General features: G+C 55.2%; 1 protein-coding gene across 1 annotated transcript; it reads right to left on the bottom strand.

The window, feature by feature from the left end:
* Window positions 1–2,047: 2,047 nt before the first annotated feature.
* Window positions 2,048–8,625, bottom strand: EGR3 (early growth response 3). The gene is made up of 2 exons (XM_040626510.1): window positions 8,462–8,625; window positions 2,048–7,277 (listed from the first exon to the last, which is right to left on the bottom strand). The coding sequence occupies exons 1-2, from the start codon at window positions 8,613–8,615 to the stop codon at window positions 6,268–6,270; spliced, it is 1,164 nt and encodes a 387-aa protein (XP_040482444.1). The 5' UTR covers window positions 8,616–8,625; the 3' UTR covers window positions 2,048–6,267.
* Between the last annotated feature and the right edge of the window lie 7,559 nt (window positions 8,626–16,184).

The following is a 16,184-nucleotide window of genomic DNA, read 5'->3' as shown; positions in this document are numbered from 1 at the left end:
CCTGGAGCCAAGGCCAAGAAGCAGGCGAGGCAACATTAAAGAAACCATGTGGTGGTCAAACTCCCACCCAACCTTGACATTAGAGCGTTTCTGTTGAGTAGCCGGCACCATCTAGAACCTTCGACTCTCTCCTTCTTGTTGGCAGCTTTTGGCCGTGTTCTTTTTGGATCAGCTCCTTAGTAAGATTGCTCAGAAACCTTTCTTCTAGCCATCTGCGTGTTCGCCAAAAGGGAAGAAATACTCTTTTCCCACCCAGGTCAGAGGGCAGAGGAGCAGTGTTTTCCCGGCGGCCGGCAGGGGCGGAGGCAGGGACTGTCCCAGTTTCAGACGCCACGTGAGGCAACCATGATGAGGATGGGGAATGAGGATCCTAGGCAAGTGAGTCAGGGCCTGGTCCCTTCCTGCCTGGGCACGGACATGTCAGCGACTTCAATGCAAGTTGGGAAAGCCTCCTCATCCTGCCCCTGCCCCTGGCCCACCTCTGCTCCTGTAGAGGTTGCGAAAATGACCAATTGTTGAAAATATGAGAAATGGGATAGAAAGGAACCTTCAAGCAAAAGGAGTGGTGAAGTTTCAAGAGCTGAGATGCTAGGAGAAGCTGACCAGGCCAGATGCGTCCCTGGCCACTGTAGGATGACTGACAGGGGCCTGAATGCTCGCGGCCTTGTCCCGGGTACTGGGGCGGCCAAGGGGCTCCGAGAGCCACTTGGATCTTTTCTTTTCCTCTGGAGACCTCATTCCTCTTTGTGCAAAGAGTGGGTTTTCTAAAAAGAACTGCTTGGGATAGATTTAGGATTATGACCTATTTTGAAAACCCCATGGCACCTTTTAGAAAGTCATTTCCCTCTAGTCTTTAAGATTTTGCCAGTATGACTTCTAGTCTTTGGGACACACAGAGCCCTTCTACTTTCCTTAGGCTCTTTAATCCATGGCACCAGGGGAGCCAGTCAAAGCCAGGAAAAGGCAGTTCACAACCCCCTTATCTATGGCAGGCAAATTCTGGATTAGTGAAAGGGGATCTATAGCGACTGGCCATAAGCCATTACCTTGCTATCATCAGAATCCACCTTGCTATTCCTTTTTATATACTTGAGAAGAATAGACACATGCTTAGATCATTACTACCACCACCATTTAGAAAATAAGCCACTCCTTGCTCCCCGCTTCTCATGAAATATCTCATTTGTACCCAGCCCTAGTTCATGGAGTACAATTTTGCAAAGAGTCATCACCTTCAGTAAGCCACTCCCAAGGTGGGAGAGACAGAGAGAGAGAGAGAGAGGAAAAGAGAGAGAGAGATCCTTTCATTCACCCCTAACAGCTTAGAGGTTGCTTTGGACATAGTTATGCCTCTACCTCTTCCATACTTCTCTGTCGGATTTTGCTCCCAGCAAAGCTTACGTTGATTCCTTCTCATCATAGCTCCACCCAACCCTTTCCTCTACCATCTCTCCACTTCATCCCTAAGTTTGAAGGTTGAGTTTCCTCTCCCCATATTCACAAAACCCAGGCAGGCTGGGTTGCTGGTGTGATGCTATCTGGGACAGCCTTATCTAGTTACAAAGTATGAATCAGAGATTACAGCACACAGGGCTGGTGCCAGCCAGGCGGGCTGCCATATTGTCAAGTAACCCAGTGGTTGAACCAGGTTGGGTTGAGTAATATGCACCAATGGGAAGTGAGTTTATTAATCATGCAGCATAGTACACTGTTGACGAAAGTGTAACTCTGAAGGCCTGACTTGATTGGAGAAGGTGCAGGTGGGGCTGGATGGTAACTATGAAGACACCCAGTGACGCTATCCTTCCCTGAGAAATATGCGCTTGAAAAACACATAGAAATCTGGAAGCAAATATCTAGTTTAGCAAAGAGGTGGATTATATAGTCAATCATCAGGACTTTTCAGCCATCTCGGATTCCCTTTGTTAAAAAAGGACACCTCCTTGTGGCTATAGTTGCAGTTTAGAATTTCAAAATTTCATGAGGTGAGAGAAGGGAATTCAAGATGGCAGCCCGTGACCCAGAATTGTGTGGGTGAGAAAATGGAAGATTCCATACCGCATTCTCTTTATTGAACTCACACTTCAAAAACATTCTTTTCTAAGGCCACAGCCCACCGCCTTCACCCGGGTCTGCCCTCAACTTCTTGGTAACTGAGGCCAACCAGAAATACCACCCACATTTTTCAGGGTGATGGGTCTGACTGGGGCGGCAAGAGCAGTTCCTGAGCAGGGATGCTGTACTCCGTTTCTGTCACTGTGTGTTTGCTTCAGGCGGCAAGACACTGTCCCCCATTGCTGTTTGTTGTCCCATCTACACAGCACAGTATCAGACACCGAGCCCCTGCCCCCAAGCTTCACTGAGGCCGATGATATGCACAATACGTGACAGAAAAAGCCCAACTGAGTGTTTTAGAGGGCAGGCAGAAAGAAAGGGAGAGGAAGGACTGATCTGTCCAAAGAGCATTCGAGAACAAGCCGCAAGAGGATCAAAGATTGTGAAGACTCCTGGGAAATAAGGTGAAGGGGGCAGAGCGGAGCTGGGGACACAGGAAGAAAGTGGAGGGTATGTATCTCTTTAAGAGAACAGGGAGAAAGCTCTAGGGCTGGCAAATGATCTCAGTTAAGAAAGGGGAAGCTTCTGGGGAAGAAAGCTCATAGAGTAGGAGAAGCATCACCTCTGTGGGAGATAGAAGTCATAAAATGTGAGGGGTTGATGCTATATAAAATATTCCTTGTACATTCTCCAAATCCCAAATATTCTTTCTCCTCTCAGAAGCATCGGATCCCTTGGGAGTTCATGAGAGCTGCTCTTTTCAGCCAAGACCCTCTTTCCCAGGCAGCTACAAGTAGTGAGGCCTGGAGAGTCCTGTCCAAGTGGGATTGAAGTTGCATAATTTTTAAACCTGATTTTTCCCAGTCGTCTGACCACAATAGAGCCTCCAATCTCTCTGGTTATCTTGCCAACCTTGAAGAACCCTCTCTCAAGTCTCCACCTGTTTTTCAGGCTTCAAAAGCTGTAACAAGAGCACTGCTCAGTATGGCTGTAAGGACTCTCTAAGGTCCTGCTCTGGTGCTCCCTGTTACCACCAGAGCCATAGTTCATCCACTGGGAGATCCCCGCCTCTCTACCCTCAATACCCATTAGAAACCAGGGAGAGGGTTCTAGAAGGTTCCAGTTACTACTCCTGACTCCCATGAGTTTATCTCATCTGTTTGCTTAATCTCTCTGGCAGTCTGAGACTCCCAGCAGCGTGGAGGAAGAATCCTATTCTCTCAGAACCGCGATAAATGCTCGACACCGGGTTTGAAACTCCAGAACCCGCACAAAATTCTGACCAACTTCTAATAATGCCAAATTGCATGCTTCACATTGAGTTCTCAGAGCAAGAACAGCAAAACCTGGCATAAGAACCTATCAAACCAACCCTCAGCCAAAAACAAAACAAGACAAAAAACAGGCCAGACCAAAACTTTATACTATGAAAACAAGAAATAAAATAAGGAGATTTATAGGCCGGCTGATTGTCAGCAAACACAATATATTTACTGTATTAGCATTTGCTCACAGTGCAAATGGTACAACATTACACCATTTCAATATTTCGGTTTTTAAAAATGCTGTTTTCATTAACTATATTATATTGGCATAACAATGTGACAAAGGAGCAAATGAAATGTTGGTGAAGAATTTCACCTTTTCACAATATCAAGCATATTTTTTTAACCTTAGTATAAGGTACTATAAATCCAAGAAATAAAAACATCCACAAAATATATTACATCTGGTTTGTCTTTTTCTAAGTACTCAACTTTATACAAAAGTCTTTCAAAAAATATCATTCCCCATAGGTTTTCCTGTTTAAAACCTGATTTTTTTCTCTCAGTTCACATAAGTTAGAGTGCATTTTCTTTTGTTGTTTTTTTTAAAACATGCAGACATATAAAAAAATCTGGATAGCACAACCTTTTGGCAACAAAGTTATTTTTCTCTTAGTTTAAGCTTAAATGTCTGAGAACAGTTTTATTAAAACAAAGGAAAACTCAGATTATCATGCAGTGACATGCATAAACCAGAAGGAGCAAGGAAAAAATATTAAAGGATATTTGATTCCTCCTTCCAGCTTTGAAGTGACCAAAATTTTTGTTTTTAATAATCATCACATTATAAAAAGTATTCAGCAAAATACTGTCTCTGCAAAGAAAGATTTTACCCTTCAGCTGAAAAAATATGGGCCCTCCTGGCAAACTTCATCCTCTTCTCTCTCCTTCTACAAAAAGTCCAAGTACCTGGAAATTCACAATCCCCCTGCTCTTTGATTTTTTTTTCCCTTTCACTAGACTCCTTTTAGTATTATTTATCCACCACCAAAGGAAACAAAAAACAAAAAACAAACCCAAAAAAACAAACAAACAAACAAAAAACCCCGATGCTTTTTTTTTCTTAAAAAAAAAAAAGTGGGAAACGCATAAAGTGACTTTAAAAACAGACATTCTGTAAACTCCAGACCTTTGTTCCTTCTCTCTGGGCAGCTTAGTGACCACAGGAGAATAACGCTAAGAGGGAACAATACATTCAGTCAAGACTGTGCTGGAAGCTGTGTCAGAGAGCAACCTTCCCTACTACTCCACTTCAAAAGAGTCACCCCTGTGTGGGGGAAGCGCTAGGGAGGAGGGGGTGCCTGAGAAGAGGTGAGGTAGGGCGGGGAGAATATGAGACTGGGGGGCGGAAAAGATATGCCTCATTCAGCAACATAGATTAATGCAAAAATACCCATATCTTTAAGGAAAATTTGGACAGACGTGTGTATGTGTGTATCTGCAGGTATTCATACATGCATACGTATGTGTGTGTGTGCATACACGCACCTATGTAGATATAATCTCATCAGTTAAATTTTTCATAAAAATAAATCATTTAAAGCTTATATACCTACAAATTCTCTTTATTCCTGTGCACTGCACTGGATAGCCAAGTACCTTAGAGATCTTATTTTGCTAGGAGTACATATCGTGTGTGTGTCTTTTATATGTATATATAGCTGTATGTATGTGTGTATATACACGAACATGCATACACACACACACATACACACACACACACACACACACCATATACATAGATCTGAATTCTACCTGTTGCGTGGCGATGACAAAAGACGAAAAATGAGCCTGCTTTCCCATCAATGGGGGGTAGGAGAAACCGGTATGAGTGAGCGAAAACAAAAAGATGGTGAAATGCGGCGGCTGGTTGAGGCCTGCCTTTCTGGAAGAAGATTTTGAAAGAGATGGGAGAAGGCTTTAGCGAGAAGGGAGAGGTGGGGGAGCAAGGGCAGAGGGCGAACTCAGGAACAGAGATTTCGAGAAGTGGGGCTGAGGAAATAGATTTGTTACAAGGCATGTTTAGCGATGGCTGCTCCTTCTCCCCGCAGATCAGACTGCCCTGAGGCCTAAGAGCGAAGCGCTCGGAAAAGGAGGGGTGCTGAGGGGCCGAACCCTACACGGCGGTAGCAGCCCCGCGGCGGCGGCATCCGAGGCATTTCTGTAAGAAACATTATTTCCGAGCAGATGGAAGACCGTCTCATCCGGCCACGTGCAGGCCCCCAACCTGGGACATTCCCCCAGCGGCCTGGGGACCCGATGTGGGGAAGAGTTTGGGGTGGACACAGCCCAGTTCAGCTCAAGAGTCTCACACACACACACACACGCGTGCGCGCGCGCGCACACACACACACAGCCACACACATAACACTCACGCGAGCACGCACACTCGCGCGCATCCCCGCACGCAGGCGCGCGTGCGTGCGGCGGGCAGCAAGCTCTGCGCTTTGGTGCGCTCCTTACCCCCTCCCCCTCTCGGGTCTTCGAGGGGGAACCGAGGGAGACGTGGGGGGAACCGTGAGGTGCTTGGGTCGGGCGAGGCTTGGGCGGGCCCCGCCTTCAGTCCCCCGCAGGTCCTTGGCGCGGCCCAGCGGCCCCTGGATCAAGACGATCCGAACTGAACAAAGCGGGCTAGACGCCACCTTTCCGCCCCCACGCCTTGGTTAAGGGGGGGCAGCGAATGGAGGGCGCCTCCTGCCCTGGCCCCCGACCGTTGGCCGGTGTGAAAGGGTGGAAACGGGGGACATCGAAGGGGAACAAGGGACCTTACGTCCATGGAGAGGCCAGGGCGCGGCCCCTGCGCCTCCGTGGCTAGCTTTCCCGCTGCTTTCAGGCGAGCAGCTGGGAGACACTGCAGGGGAAAAGTGGGGATCTGGGGGCCCGAGCCTCAGGCGCAGGTGGTGACCACAGGGGCCAGGGACACGGGGGGCGCCGAGGACGCAGAGGGCGCACCCCCCTTCTCCGCCTTCTTCTCCTTTTGCTTGAGGTGGATCTTGGCGTGGCGCTTGCGCTCGTCGCTGCGCGCAAACTTGCGCCCGCAGAACTCGCAGGCAAAGGGCTTCTCGCCCGTGTGCGTGCGGATGTGGGTGGTAAGGTGGTCGCTGCGACTGAAGCTCCGCATGCAGATCCGGCACTGGAAGGGCTTGTGGCCCGTGTGGATGCGCAGGTGCCGGGTCAGCTCGTCCGAGCGACTGAAACGGCGGTCGCAGCCCTCCGCCGGGCACGCGTGGGGCCGCTCGTGGAGCGGGGTCTTGCTGGGTCGGTTGGGATACTTGCGGGGCCGGATGGGCTTGAGCGTGAGCGGTGGCTGGGGCAGGCTGCCAAAGCCCGGGTGGATCTGCTTGTCTTTGAATGCCTTGATGGTCTCCAGCGGGGTAATAGGGGGCGGGTTGACCCGGATGGGGTCCATGCCCTGGAAGGGCTTGTGCTCCGGAATGGAGCCCATATCGTTGGGGTGGTGGTATAGGTTGTAGTCAGGAATCATGGGGAAAAGATTGCTGTCCAAGGCCGGCTTGGCCGATTGGTAATCCTGGGGGGAATAGGCGAGCCCGGGGTTGCCCTGCGGGTCGTGGAAAGACACAGGCTCCGAGTAGAGATCACTGCAGTTAGAATAGGGGGGCAGCGCCGGATACATGGCCTCCACGTCGCCCTGCGGCGGCTGCACCATGCTGGCCGTGGAGGTCTGCGTGCTGAGTGCCCCTGAGGCCGGGGGCACCCCCAAGATGCCGGCGCTCATGAGGCTAATGATGTTGTCCTGACACCAGTTGGAAGGGGAGTCGAAGGCGAACTTTCCCAAGTAGGTCACGGTCTTGTTGCCGGGGGCTGGCTGGAAGGAGCCCGAATAAGAGAGTTCCGGGTTGGGCTTCTCGTTGGTCAGACCGATGTCCATCACATTCTCTGCGGAGAGCGGGGAAGAGAGGGGAGGGGTGAGTGAAGCCGAGCCGGCTCCCGGGCCCGGGCGCCCAGGTCCTTGCCCAGGTGTGGAGGGTGCGGCCGGGTGGAGTGAACAGCGCACGGGGTAGGAGGAAAGCTGCGCCCGGGCGCAAAGCGGGCGGTGCCGCGCTCCCGGGCGCAACCTGGATAGAGCAAAATACTACGGATCGGGGTGTGGAGTGGCTGCTGCACACACACCGCACACGCCGCGCACACACTCACGTATCACACGCACACACACAAGCGCGCACGCGAGAAGCATTGTTGTTGTTTCCGAGGTGGGGCGGGCAGGTAGCGGCAGCTACAGGTAGTTTCAGACCCGGAGCGCGCCGGGCTCTCGCTCTCTAGCGCACACAACTCGGCCTTTTCCCTTAGCCCTGTCCGCGCCGGGACGCCGCGCCTTCCCTGCCCCGACGAAGCCCCCCGTCCGCACCGCACCCGGGTCGCTGACCCAGAGCGCTCCGATGCTTTGTCCTCTGCGCGTAGAGGGGTTCTGCCCGCAAAGGGAGCTCTCCCGCCGCCTTCCCGGGCCCCAGCCTTCTCCAGGCCTGAAGGAGCTCTTGGCTCTTGCTGGAGGGGGAAAGCCCAGCCTCAGCTAGCGAGGGTGGAGGAGGCAGCGTCGCAGTACCTCTCCCACCGCGGGGACTCCACGCCGCACATGGCTCCATCCCGGGTGGGAGGCTGAGGGAGTAAGGGGGGGAGAGCGCGGGTGAAAGGGACGCTGGGCTCCTCCCGGGAAAGGGGGCGACAGCACCACGCCTTGCGCGCAGCCTGGCGATCGCGCCCCCTAAGTGGAGAACCCCAGAGCCGCGCACCTACCTCCCGCTGGTCGGCGGCTGCCCCCACCCGGGAGAACCGAAGCCTCTATCGTGGCGTCGCCAACCGAGCCTTCCCGATTGAGGAGGGCGGGAGGAGTGGGTGGGAAAAGCAACTCGCCCCCCGGAAAATTCCCAGCGCGCCCCCCATCTCTCCATCCATCCATCCATCCATCCATCCACCCATCCATCCATCCACCTATCCATCCATCCATCCATCCATCCATCCATCCATCCATCCATCCATCCATCGCTAGCTCGTTCCCTCCTCCTCTTCCTCTCTCTCTTTCCCTTTCCTTCCGAGCTGCCTCGCCGCCTCCCCGCCGCCCTTACCTGTAGCCATCTGATTGTAATGGGCTACCGAGTCGCTGCTGCCAGAGAAGAGGTTGAGCGCGCTGGGGATCTCCTCGGGGTACAGATTGTCAGGCAGTTGGTTTAGCAAACTGCTCATGGTCACCGGCAGCTTCTCGGCGAGTTTGCCGGTCATAGCACTCCCGAGCTGCCGCCGCCGCCACCGCCGCCACCGCCGCCGCTCGCTCCTAACGCAGCTTCCAGGCAAGCGGCATCCGAGAGGCGATCCGTGGTGCAGGGGAAAAGCATGCGAGAGGGAAAGTTCGGGGAGAGGAGGAAGAGGGGAAGGTGGCCAGAGAGGGATCTTCTTTTGGGGTGGGTGGGAGAGAGGGCAAAGGGGGGTAATCCTCTTGGGTGCCTCAGCTGGTGCCGTAAGAGGCTGGGGGGGGGGCGTGTGCGGGGGGTGGGTGGGGGGGCCTGGGCTGGGGGAATCTCGGCCCAAGGGGGTTGGACGCGGCCTCAGTATTGATCTCACAAACAGATGCGCGCCGGCGGCCCCCCCGCCCCCCGATCCGCCACCGCCACCGCCGCCACTGCCGCCGCCGCCGCCTCTGCCGCTGCTGCCGCCGCTGCTACCACCACCACCAGCCCCGCCGCTTCCTAGCAAGCTCACTGCTGCCCAAAAGCTCCCAGCCAGGGAACTCCACCAGCCTATTTATCTGAGCCCCGGGAAAGCTCCGTGACGTAGCTGCCCATATATGGACAGACAAAGCCCAGCCGAAGGGGCGCGACGTCACAATGGAAGCTCCTCACAATGGAACATTAGAAAGCAGGAAGCGGGCCGCAGCCAACATGCGGCGCCCGCAACGCTCGCGGATCTTAAGAAAATGAGAGAAAGAGAGAAATAAAAGAGAAGAAAGGAGGAAAATTCGAGAGGAGAGAGGAAAGAGGGAAGCAACTGAACGCAAAGTGTAAAGCGCGCAGCCCCGAGTTGAAAAAGCAATAACTGCCTGTGTGTTTATTTTAGGTCCGCACTACGGGAGCGCGCTTGGCCAGCGGGGGGCGGGGGGGGGCGGAGTTGTTTGCAAGTGGCTCCAACACCCCACGCAGGGAGAAAGGGAACTGGAAACACCCGGCGAGGTCCCTTTGCAACCTGGGCACTTCTGGGGGAACCCGGAAGGTGTGCGCTCCGACCCTGCTCCCGCCGCTCCTCTTGCGTCCAGGACCCGGCCTGAGACCCAGAGAACGCGAGCGCGTCCCTTCGAGGGGATTCCAGAGATTCCAGCGTGTCAGGGATCGCAGATCCAGTATCCCCACCGCTTTGGTGCGGCCCTCACTCTGATTCTCCGCCCACGCCCCTGCCCCTCCCTGGGCCCTGACCCTGCGCTGACTCCCCGCCGAGCGCAGCGGCGGAGAGCTTCGTAGCTGCAGCGTGGCTGCGCGGGAGGCGAGAAACCCCGCATTTCTGGGGTCGAGGATGTGCGGTTTGGGTGGCGAAGAAATAGGAATGAAGTTGAGGGGACAGGAAACATGTGCACCAAATCCCTGATCATTCCCTAACGGTTCGAAGCACCCCCTTTGGCCACGGGATGGCAGGAGGGCCCAGCAGGCCCAGGCGCAGTCGCTGTCTGCTGCTGCCCGCGAAGGGCCCGCCACTGAGTTGCAGCAGGAGCGTGCTGAGCCCACAGTCTCTGAGCCACCTCCTCTAGTCTCTACCCTCCCCCTCGCCTTGCACAGGGCTGTCCCCATCGCTGCCTGCCGGCGCCCTGCAGTCAGGGGCCTCCTGTTTGCCGACCGGAACGCTGTCACCTCCCGGAGCCGCAGCAGATCCCGGGGGCGGCTGCTACGTTCCCCGAGGCCTGCTCCGGGAGCGCGCGCGGTCGGGCCGCGGGAGAGCGGGAGGAGAGAAAGGGAGCGTGGGGGAGCGACCCCGAATCACACCGGCACCGGCTTGGCGTGGGAGGATTCCCTCCTCGGTGGCCGTGTGGGCGCGGTGAATCCCGCGTCCCCCCCGCCGGGGAGTTGGGGTTGGGGGAACGTGCATTTCTCAAGGGGAGTGGGAGTGTTGACAAGGAGGAAGAGAGGATCCCCGGGCCTCACTCCGTGGGAGGGCCACGCGGGCCGGGGACGTGTGGGAGGAACTCCCGAGCTGCACATCGTGGTGGGGGTGGATGACAACCTCACTCCCCTCCCCTCCGCTCGGCGGAGAACTGGGGGTGGGAGGGCCCGGCCTCCCCCGGATCTTCTCTGGTTCCTAGGAAAGGAGGGATTCCCGCCGCCCGAGAGCCCCCTCACCCCACCCCACCCCGACCGCCGCTCCCGCCAGGCTCCCCACAAGTATACTGGGTAGGCGCTGCGCCCCCGGGCTCTCCTCCGCCTGAGCGGCGCGGGGAGGGAGCGCTCTGCAGCGGTCCCCGGCTCCGGCCGGAATCAGGGCATGCAGCGCCTCCCGCCCCCGGCTCCCTCCCTAGGGGGGCGAGCGGCCGGCCCGGGGGCGTAGGCGGCAGTGTGAGCCCGGCTGGGCGCGGGAGGGGCCCTGGCGGCTGCAGGGAGGGTCGCGGGGCGGCGGGCCAAGCCGGGAAGAGCCATACAAGGAGCGGATCCGGTGACGCGCCGGCCGCGCCCCTTCTCCTCGATTTGGCTGCAGATTCCGGTCTCCGGATTTGCATATTTTGGCAACCAGTGGAAAAGGAAAGAAGAACGGAACCCGCAGCCTTTAAAGGAACCGCACAGACTCTAGCGTCACCTAGGGAGGCGGTCTGGGGGGCGTGAAAAATTAGCCGGTGGCTCGGCCTCTGGCCGTAGAGCCTGGCGGCGAGGGAGAAGCGGCGAGCGGCGGTGACTAGCGAGTAACGCCCGCACCGGGCCCCTCGGCGGCGCTTCCTGCTGCGCGGGCACCCGGAGGTGGCAGGGGTCTCGGCGGGTTCCTGCTCGGGGCCGGCAGACGCCGCCAGGGCCGCGGCCTGGGGCGAGCGGCAGGCCACAGTATTGACTGCAGTGCCCTTGTTTCCCCGCGCGAGGCACAGCTCAGCCTGCGGGGGTGGCGGGAAGGAAGCGGGAGACCTCCAGGCCGTCCTGCTCAACACCCGAGGACCCTGCCGCGACGCACCCCCTCCCCATCCGTCCAGACCCCTCTCCCCGCAAGAGGAGAGTCAAGGAGCTGGAAACCCTAGTTCGGTTCGATAGGGGCCCACGTTAGGAAAGGCAGAGGCAGTGGGAGAATTTGGGATCCTTGAGAGCTTCCAGGACCCCAGAGGAGGAGTGTAGCCGCTGCAGAGACGGCCCCCAACCACTTCCAGGCTAGCTGCACTTGCTGCACCGAAGGAGAGGAGCGAGTAGCAGGGCTTGCCCGCCTGCTCCACCGACGGCTCGCCCACTGGTGAGATTGGATAAGAGTCTTTGGGGGCAGATTGCCTCCCGCCTCCTTCCTACTAGCTCCTGACAAAGAATGGGAGCCTTCAGTTCAATTAAATAAATATTCATTAAAGCTTCAGTGTGACCTGGGGCAAATTTCGGAATTTCTTTCTTAGCCTCAGTTTCCTTGTTTGCAAATTGGGGTAATAATAGTACCCATTCCTTAGGAAGGTTTAAATGAGATAATCCTCATACTTACACCAGCCCCCTCACAAGCATTCCATAAATGGCAATTAATATTGGTAAACTATATTCTCCCGCACTCTACCATGTATCTTATGTGTGAGCATAAGTGATACAGGGAGTAAAAAGGGCTGGGTATCCCACATCTGCGCGATCATATACAAGAAGCATTAAAGTTTATTATTTAGGGGAAAAAGCAAGTCCTGTTTGTGTGCCGGATACCTGCCGGGCACTGTGCCAACGTAGAGATGGTTAAAGAAAGATCCTCACCCTGCTGGAGCACCAGCCTGGACAGCAGGAGGTGGCATACGGCAGGGTACAAAGATGTCACTCCGTTGCACTTTAACACTCTGGAGCATCCTTCTAGACTTTTTTAGAGAGTGGCTCTGGCTCCTGGAGTGGGGTGGGGGACGCGTGCCCTTCTGTCCCTCCTCTGCCATGGAAGGAGTCACGCTGGGAAAGGCTGCCTCTGCAAGCAGAGGTCCTCCCTGCCTGGCTCCAGTCCAGGCTAGAGCCCCCATAGTTGTCCTCTGTTACCCGGGGTGATGGTGGCAGATGGAGGCCGGGGTTCCGTGGCAGGAGGGGACTACCCTGGGTATGAAGTGGGTGTGGGGTGTTTGGAGCGGTTGCTTATAGACTAACAGCCTTCTCCCTTCTGGTTGCCAAGCCTTGAATTGAGCATAGAAAAAAAGTTTTCCTCCTTCCCTCCCCCCTTCTTTCCTCTCTCCCTCCTGAACAGGGGCCCACAGTGGTTGTCTCAGTTTTATTGGCGGGCTCAGGTGAGAATGCCAAGGGCCTAATTACCTGAACTCCAAGCCCCGGACTTGTTGGGGAGCGAGTAGGCACTGGTTCAGGGCGTCCTCAGCCTGGAGATGGTGAAAGGCAGGCTCGGCCCCTCTGCACTGGGGCCAAGGCCGCCCAGCCCCTGGCTGCTCTCTCCCTTGGAACCCAGCTCGCCATGCCAGTGGCATTTGTGGGGACTGCTGCCACTTATGGGGGTCATGGGTGTGTTTGTCTTGGTGCGGGATGAAGGAAGGCATAGATGTGGCCCTAGGAATTCACACCCCCCCGCCCCCTGCCGAAAAAGGCCAGGCTGTTGCTCTGTCTGGCTCCTTAGTTCCACGGTCACCTCTGAACATTAGCTCCCCTGTTTGCTAAAGACCTCCAGTCCTCTGCAGTCTTACAATAAGCACTCCCCCAATTATTCAATCTGGGGTGTTAGCAATTACTGCATTGCTCTTCTCAGAGGTGATTTGCATTTTAAAAGAAAATGATTAGGGAGGGTAAGAAATAACCCGAAGGCATGAAGCCCCTTGCTTAGCAGGATCCCTGGAAAGATTGGTGCTCAGGGCTGGAGGAGTGAGGTCTGACTGTGGGTAGCAGGCCCAGTGACAAGCAGCGGGAGGTCTGGCCTACAGAGAGAGTGTCTGGGGTTCCTCCCGTCATTCCCGGCACCTGTGTACAGGGCCCAGCCTGGCGGGATTGCTCTGGACTGACCCTTGTCTTAAGGGTGTTCCACCGCTTTCCATTTAGGGTGTTCACAGGATGTGCAAGGAGACAGGTCACTGGGGGAATCTGCCGGGCCAGCTCTCCCTGGTATTCTAGAGGTCATTGCTCTTCGTTGGATAATGACAGCGGCTGAGGCTAGGCAGCTTTTGCCTGGACGCTTTTAAGAGGGGAAATAATGTTGACAGCCATGAGGACTTTTGAGGGTGAGCTCCTTCTGAAGCCGCAGGAGATGGGGCCATGGGAGCCCTGTGGACATACTTCTTTGTTTTTATTCTTTACAACAATGCCGTGAAAAAGCTTTTACGGCCCCCCCCCCCAACATTTTGTCTTTTTAAAAAAATGGAGTCTGAATTGTTTGTTGGAGGATACTGGGCCAAGAAGTGGCTGAGCTGAGATTTGAACTCACGGCCTTGAGACTTCGAGCTCCTGCCCTTCATTCCAGCCTCCGTCCCCATCATGGCTGTCAGAGAAAGAAATGAGATGGCAGAGGTGGGTAATAGAACGGATACGTGTACAGCTTGTGGAGAAGGTGAGGGGTAGAAGAAAAGGTTAATTGGAGTGTTGCCTTGCAGCGCCTGCTTGGACCCGGCATGGGGTAGGGGAGGAGACCCGCCCAGGGGAGAGTCCCAGCTAAGCACTTAGGGAGGTTGGGGGTGGGTGGGGTCTTTCAGCAGGGCTCTCAGTAGGTGGAATGGCCACTGGGCCACTTTGAGCTCAGGCCCCGTGACCCTAGGTTGTCTCAGAGGCCACAGGGGCCTCTCCACATCAGTCATGCACTTCCATTTTGAACACCTGCTTGTGACCCATTATAAGTAACTCCTTATAATCATGTTAAATCAGAATGGTTCTTTATCACACTTCCAGGAATTTGGGGGCAAGGCTGGTGACCAAAAGGGAGGAAGTCTTATTACAAAGTAACATTTGCTTGGAAGGGGCCCCCAAGTGGTCCTGGAGCCCCCTCCTTAGACACAAGTCCAAGGCTGTGAGTAACAGCCACAAGGGTGGAGAGGATGAGCGTTTAGGGCCGGGCCAGGTTGGGCCGGGGAGGGAAGGCCGGTCTCACGTAGAAGGCAAGACTTGGAAAGAGTTTGCTGGATGGGTAAGTGGAAAGTAGAACAAGCAGTTCTGGATTCTGCTGTGAATTATCTATGTAACTGAACCAGGCTCCCTTGTTCCTGGGCTTCTGGTAGTAACTGGACAGGACATCCCACCTCTAAGGTCTTCCCAGCCCTGTTAATCCACTATTTCAGGATCCCACTATAGAAAGGGTTGGGAGGAGGCACGTTAGTGTTTAGTCAAGTTTGGGGTTCCGTAAGGCTTGGTCTGGGATCCTTGTGGAAGAGGAGGCATCGGTCAGGGGATGAGGCCTTATAACGGGAACTTTGCTGTGGTAGCTTAGGGGTTCATGGAAGGTAAGTGGAGTCATGTGCTCAGAAGGCCTGTCATTGCCCCTGGGGGCCACCGTGGGACAGCCCCCTTCTCAACTGGAGGGATGGTATCTCTGCAGAAAGGACTCTTGGGGGATGGGGCTTTTTGAAAAGAGGAACTTTGTCATCTGAAATGAACCAGAAAATGTGTGAGTGTGAGGGGACAGTGGGGGAGGCAGTCATGGGGCGCAAAGAGAGTGAGAGAGATGAGAGCAGTTTCTCTCCCACTGCTCTCCACGCAGCCAGCCGCTTGATGGGTCGCGGGCTTCACCCATGGGGCAGGTGCTGCCTCCCTGTCGGAAACACGTTTGGGAAACCAGAGAGCTATGGTTGAGATCCTCGCCCCTTGCCCCTTACCAGCTCCTTGGCTCAGGACCCTCGCCAGCCTCAAACAAGGGGGCCCTTTGCCTCATGCATCAAGGCAAGGAGTTGGAGACAGAAACTTGTGGTTTTTTTGGCTGTTCTATGTGGGCAAAAATCTGGGATCGGGGGGAAAGCGGTTAATGACTCCCTTGGGCCCAGAGTTTGAGCTCCTGGGTGGTGTTAGCATCTTTTTTCACCAAGATGGCTTAGGCAGGGCTTCCTGACCTTTGTCACACGTTAGCTCTCCTAGAGAATGAAACTCTTTTACGGCACTGGGGTAAAGGACAGATGCTGCCCCAGGACCTTTGCCAACACCTTGAGGGCTGGGGGAACAATACTGGCCAACAGGAGCCCACTGGAATTCTTCCCATCAGCTTTACTGATGGCGTGAGCTTCCCTGACAAGGCTTAGGGCAGAAGGGCAAAGGATAAGGGGCACCACTGCAGCATTATTCGGGCTTCTCAGAATGATTTGCCCCAAGATCACCCAGAGAGTTACTGGAAGACAAGAGATGGTATCCAAGCTCCCAGAGGGCAGGGCTGAGTCTTATTCCTCTTTGTCTCCCTAGCACTAGTCCCAGGCCTGCCCCCGTGGGTACTCCATAAGAGCTTGTCGGCCCAATTCAAGGGCCCGCCGTGGTGACTCTGAAATGTGGTCTATTGGAGGAACAGCCTAATCCACTTGAATCTGCCCACCTGGTCCTTCGTTTCTACCCCCGCCCCCCCATTCCCTCCTCACAGGGTAACGTACCCCTTGTCCACCAAAATTCCGTTGTGTCAGGGATGCTCCTAGGTCTGGGACTTAGCTCTCTTGCTGCAACGAGGCGAACATCTAGGAAGCCCTTCCGGTGCACTCTTTGTGGAGGGAAG

The sequence above is a fragment of the Ursus maritimus genome, unplaced genomic scaffold (assembly GCF_017311325.1).
Source record: "Ursus maritimus isolate PB19 unplaced genomic scaffold, ASM1731132v1 scaffold_11, whole genome shotgun sequence".
Lineage (NCBI taxonomy): Eukaryota > Metazoa > Chordata > Mammalia > Carnivora > Ursidae > Ursus > Ursus maritimus.
The sequence above is the reverse complement of the archived record's forward strand: the minus strand, read 5'-3'. Positions and strand labels throughout refer to the sequence as shown.

Bases quoted from the DNA above. Each gene is read 5' to 3' on its own strand.
- EGR3 (XM_040626510.1), bottom strand. From the start codon at position 8,615: ATGACCGGCAAACTCGCCGAGAAGCTGCCGGTGACCATGAGCAGTTTG. The intron at 7,278-8,461 runs GTAAGGGCGGCG...CGCTCTCCGCAG, and splicing joins TTACAATCAGATGGCTACAG to AGAATGTGATGGACATCGGT.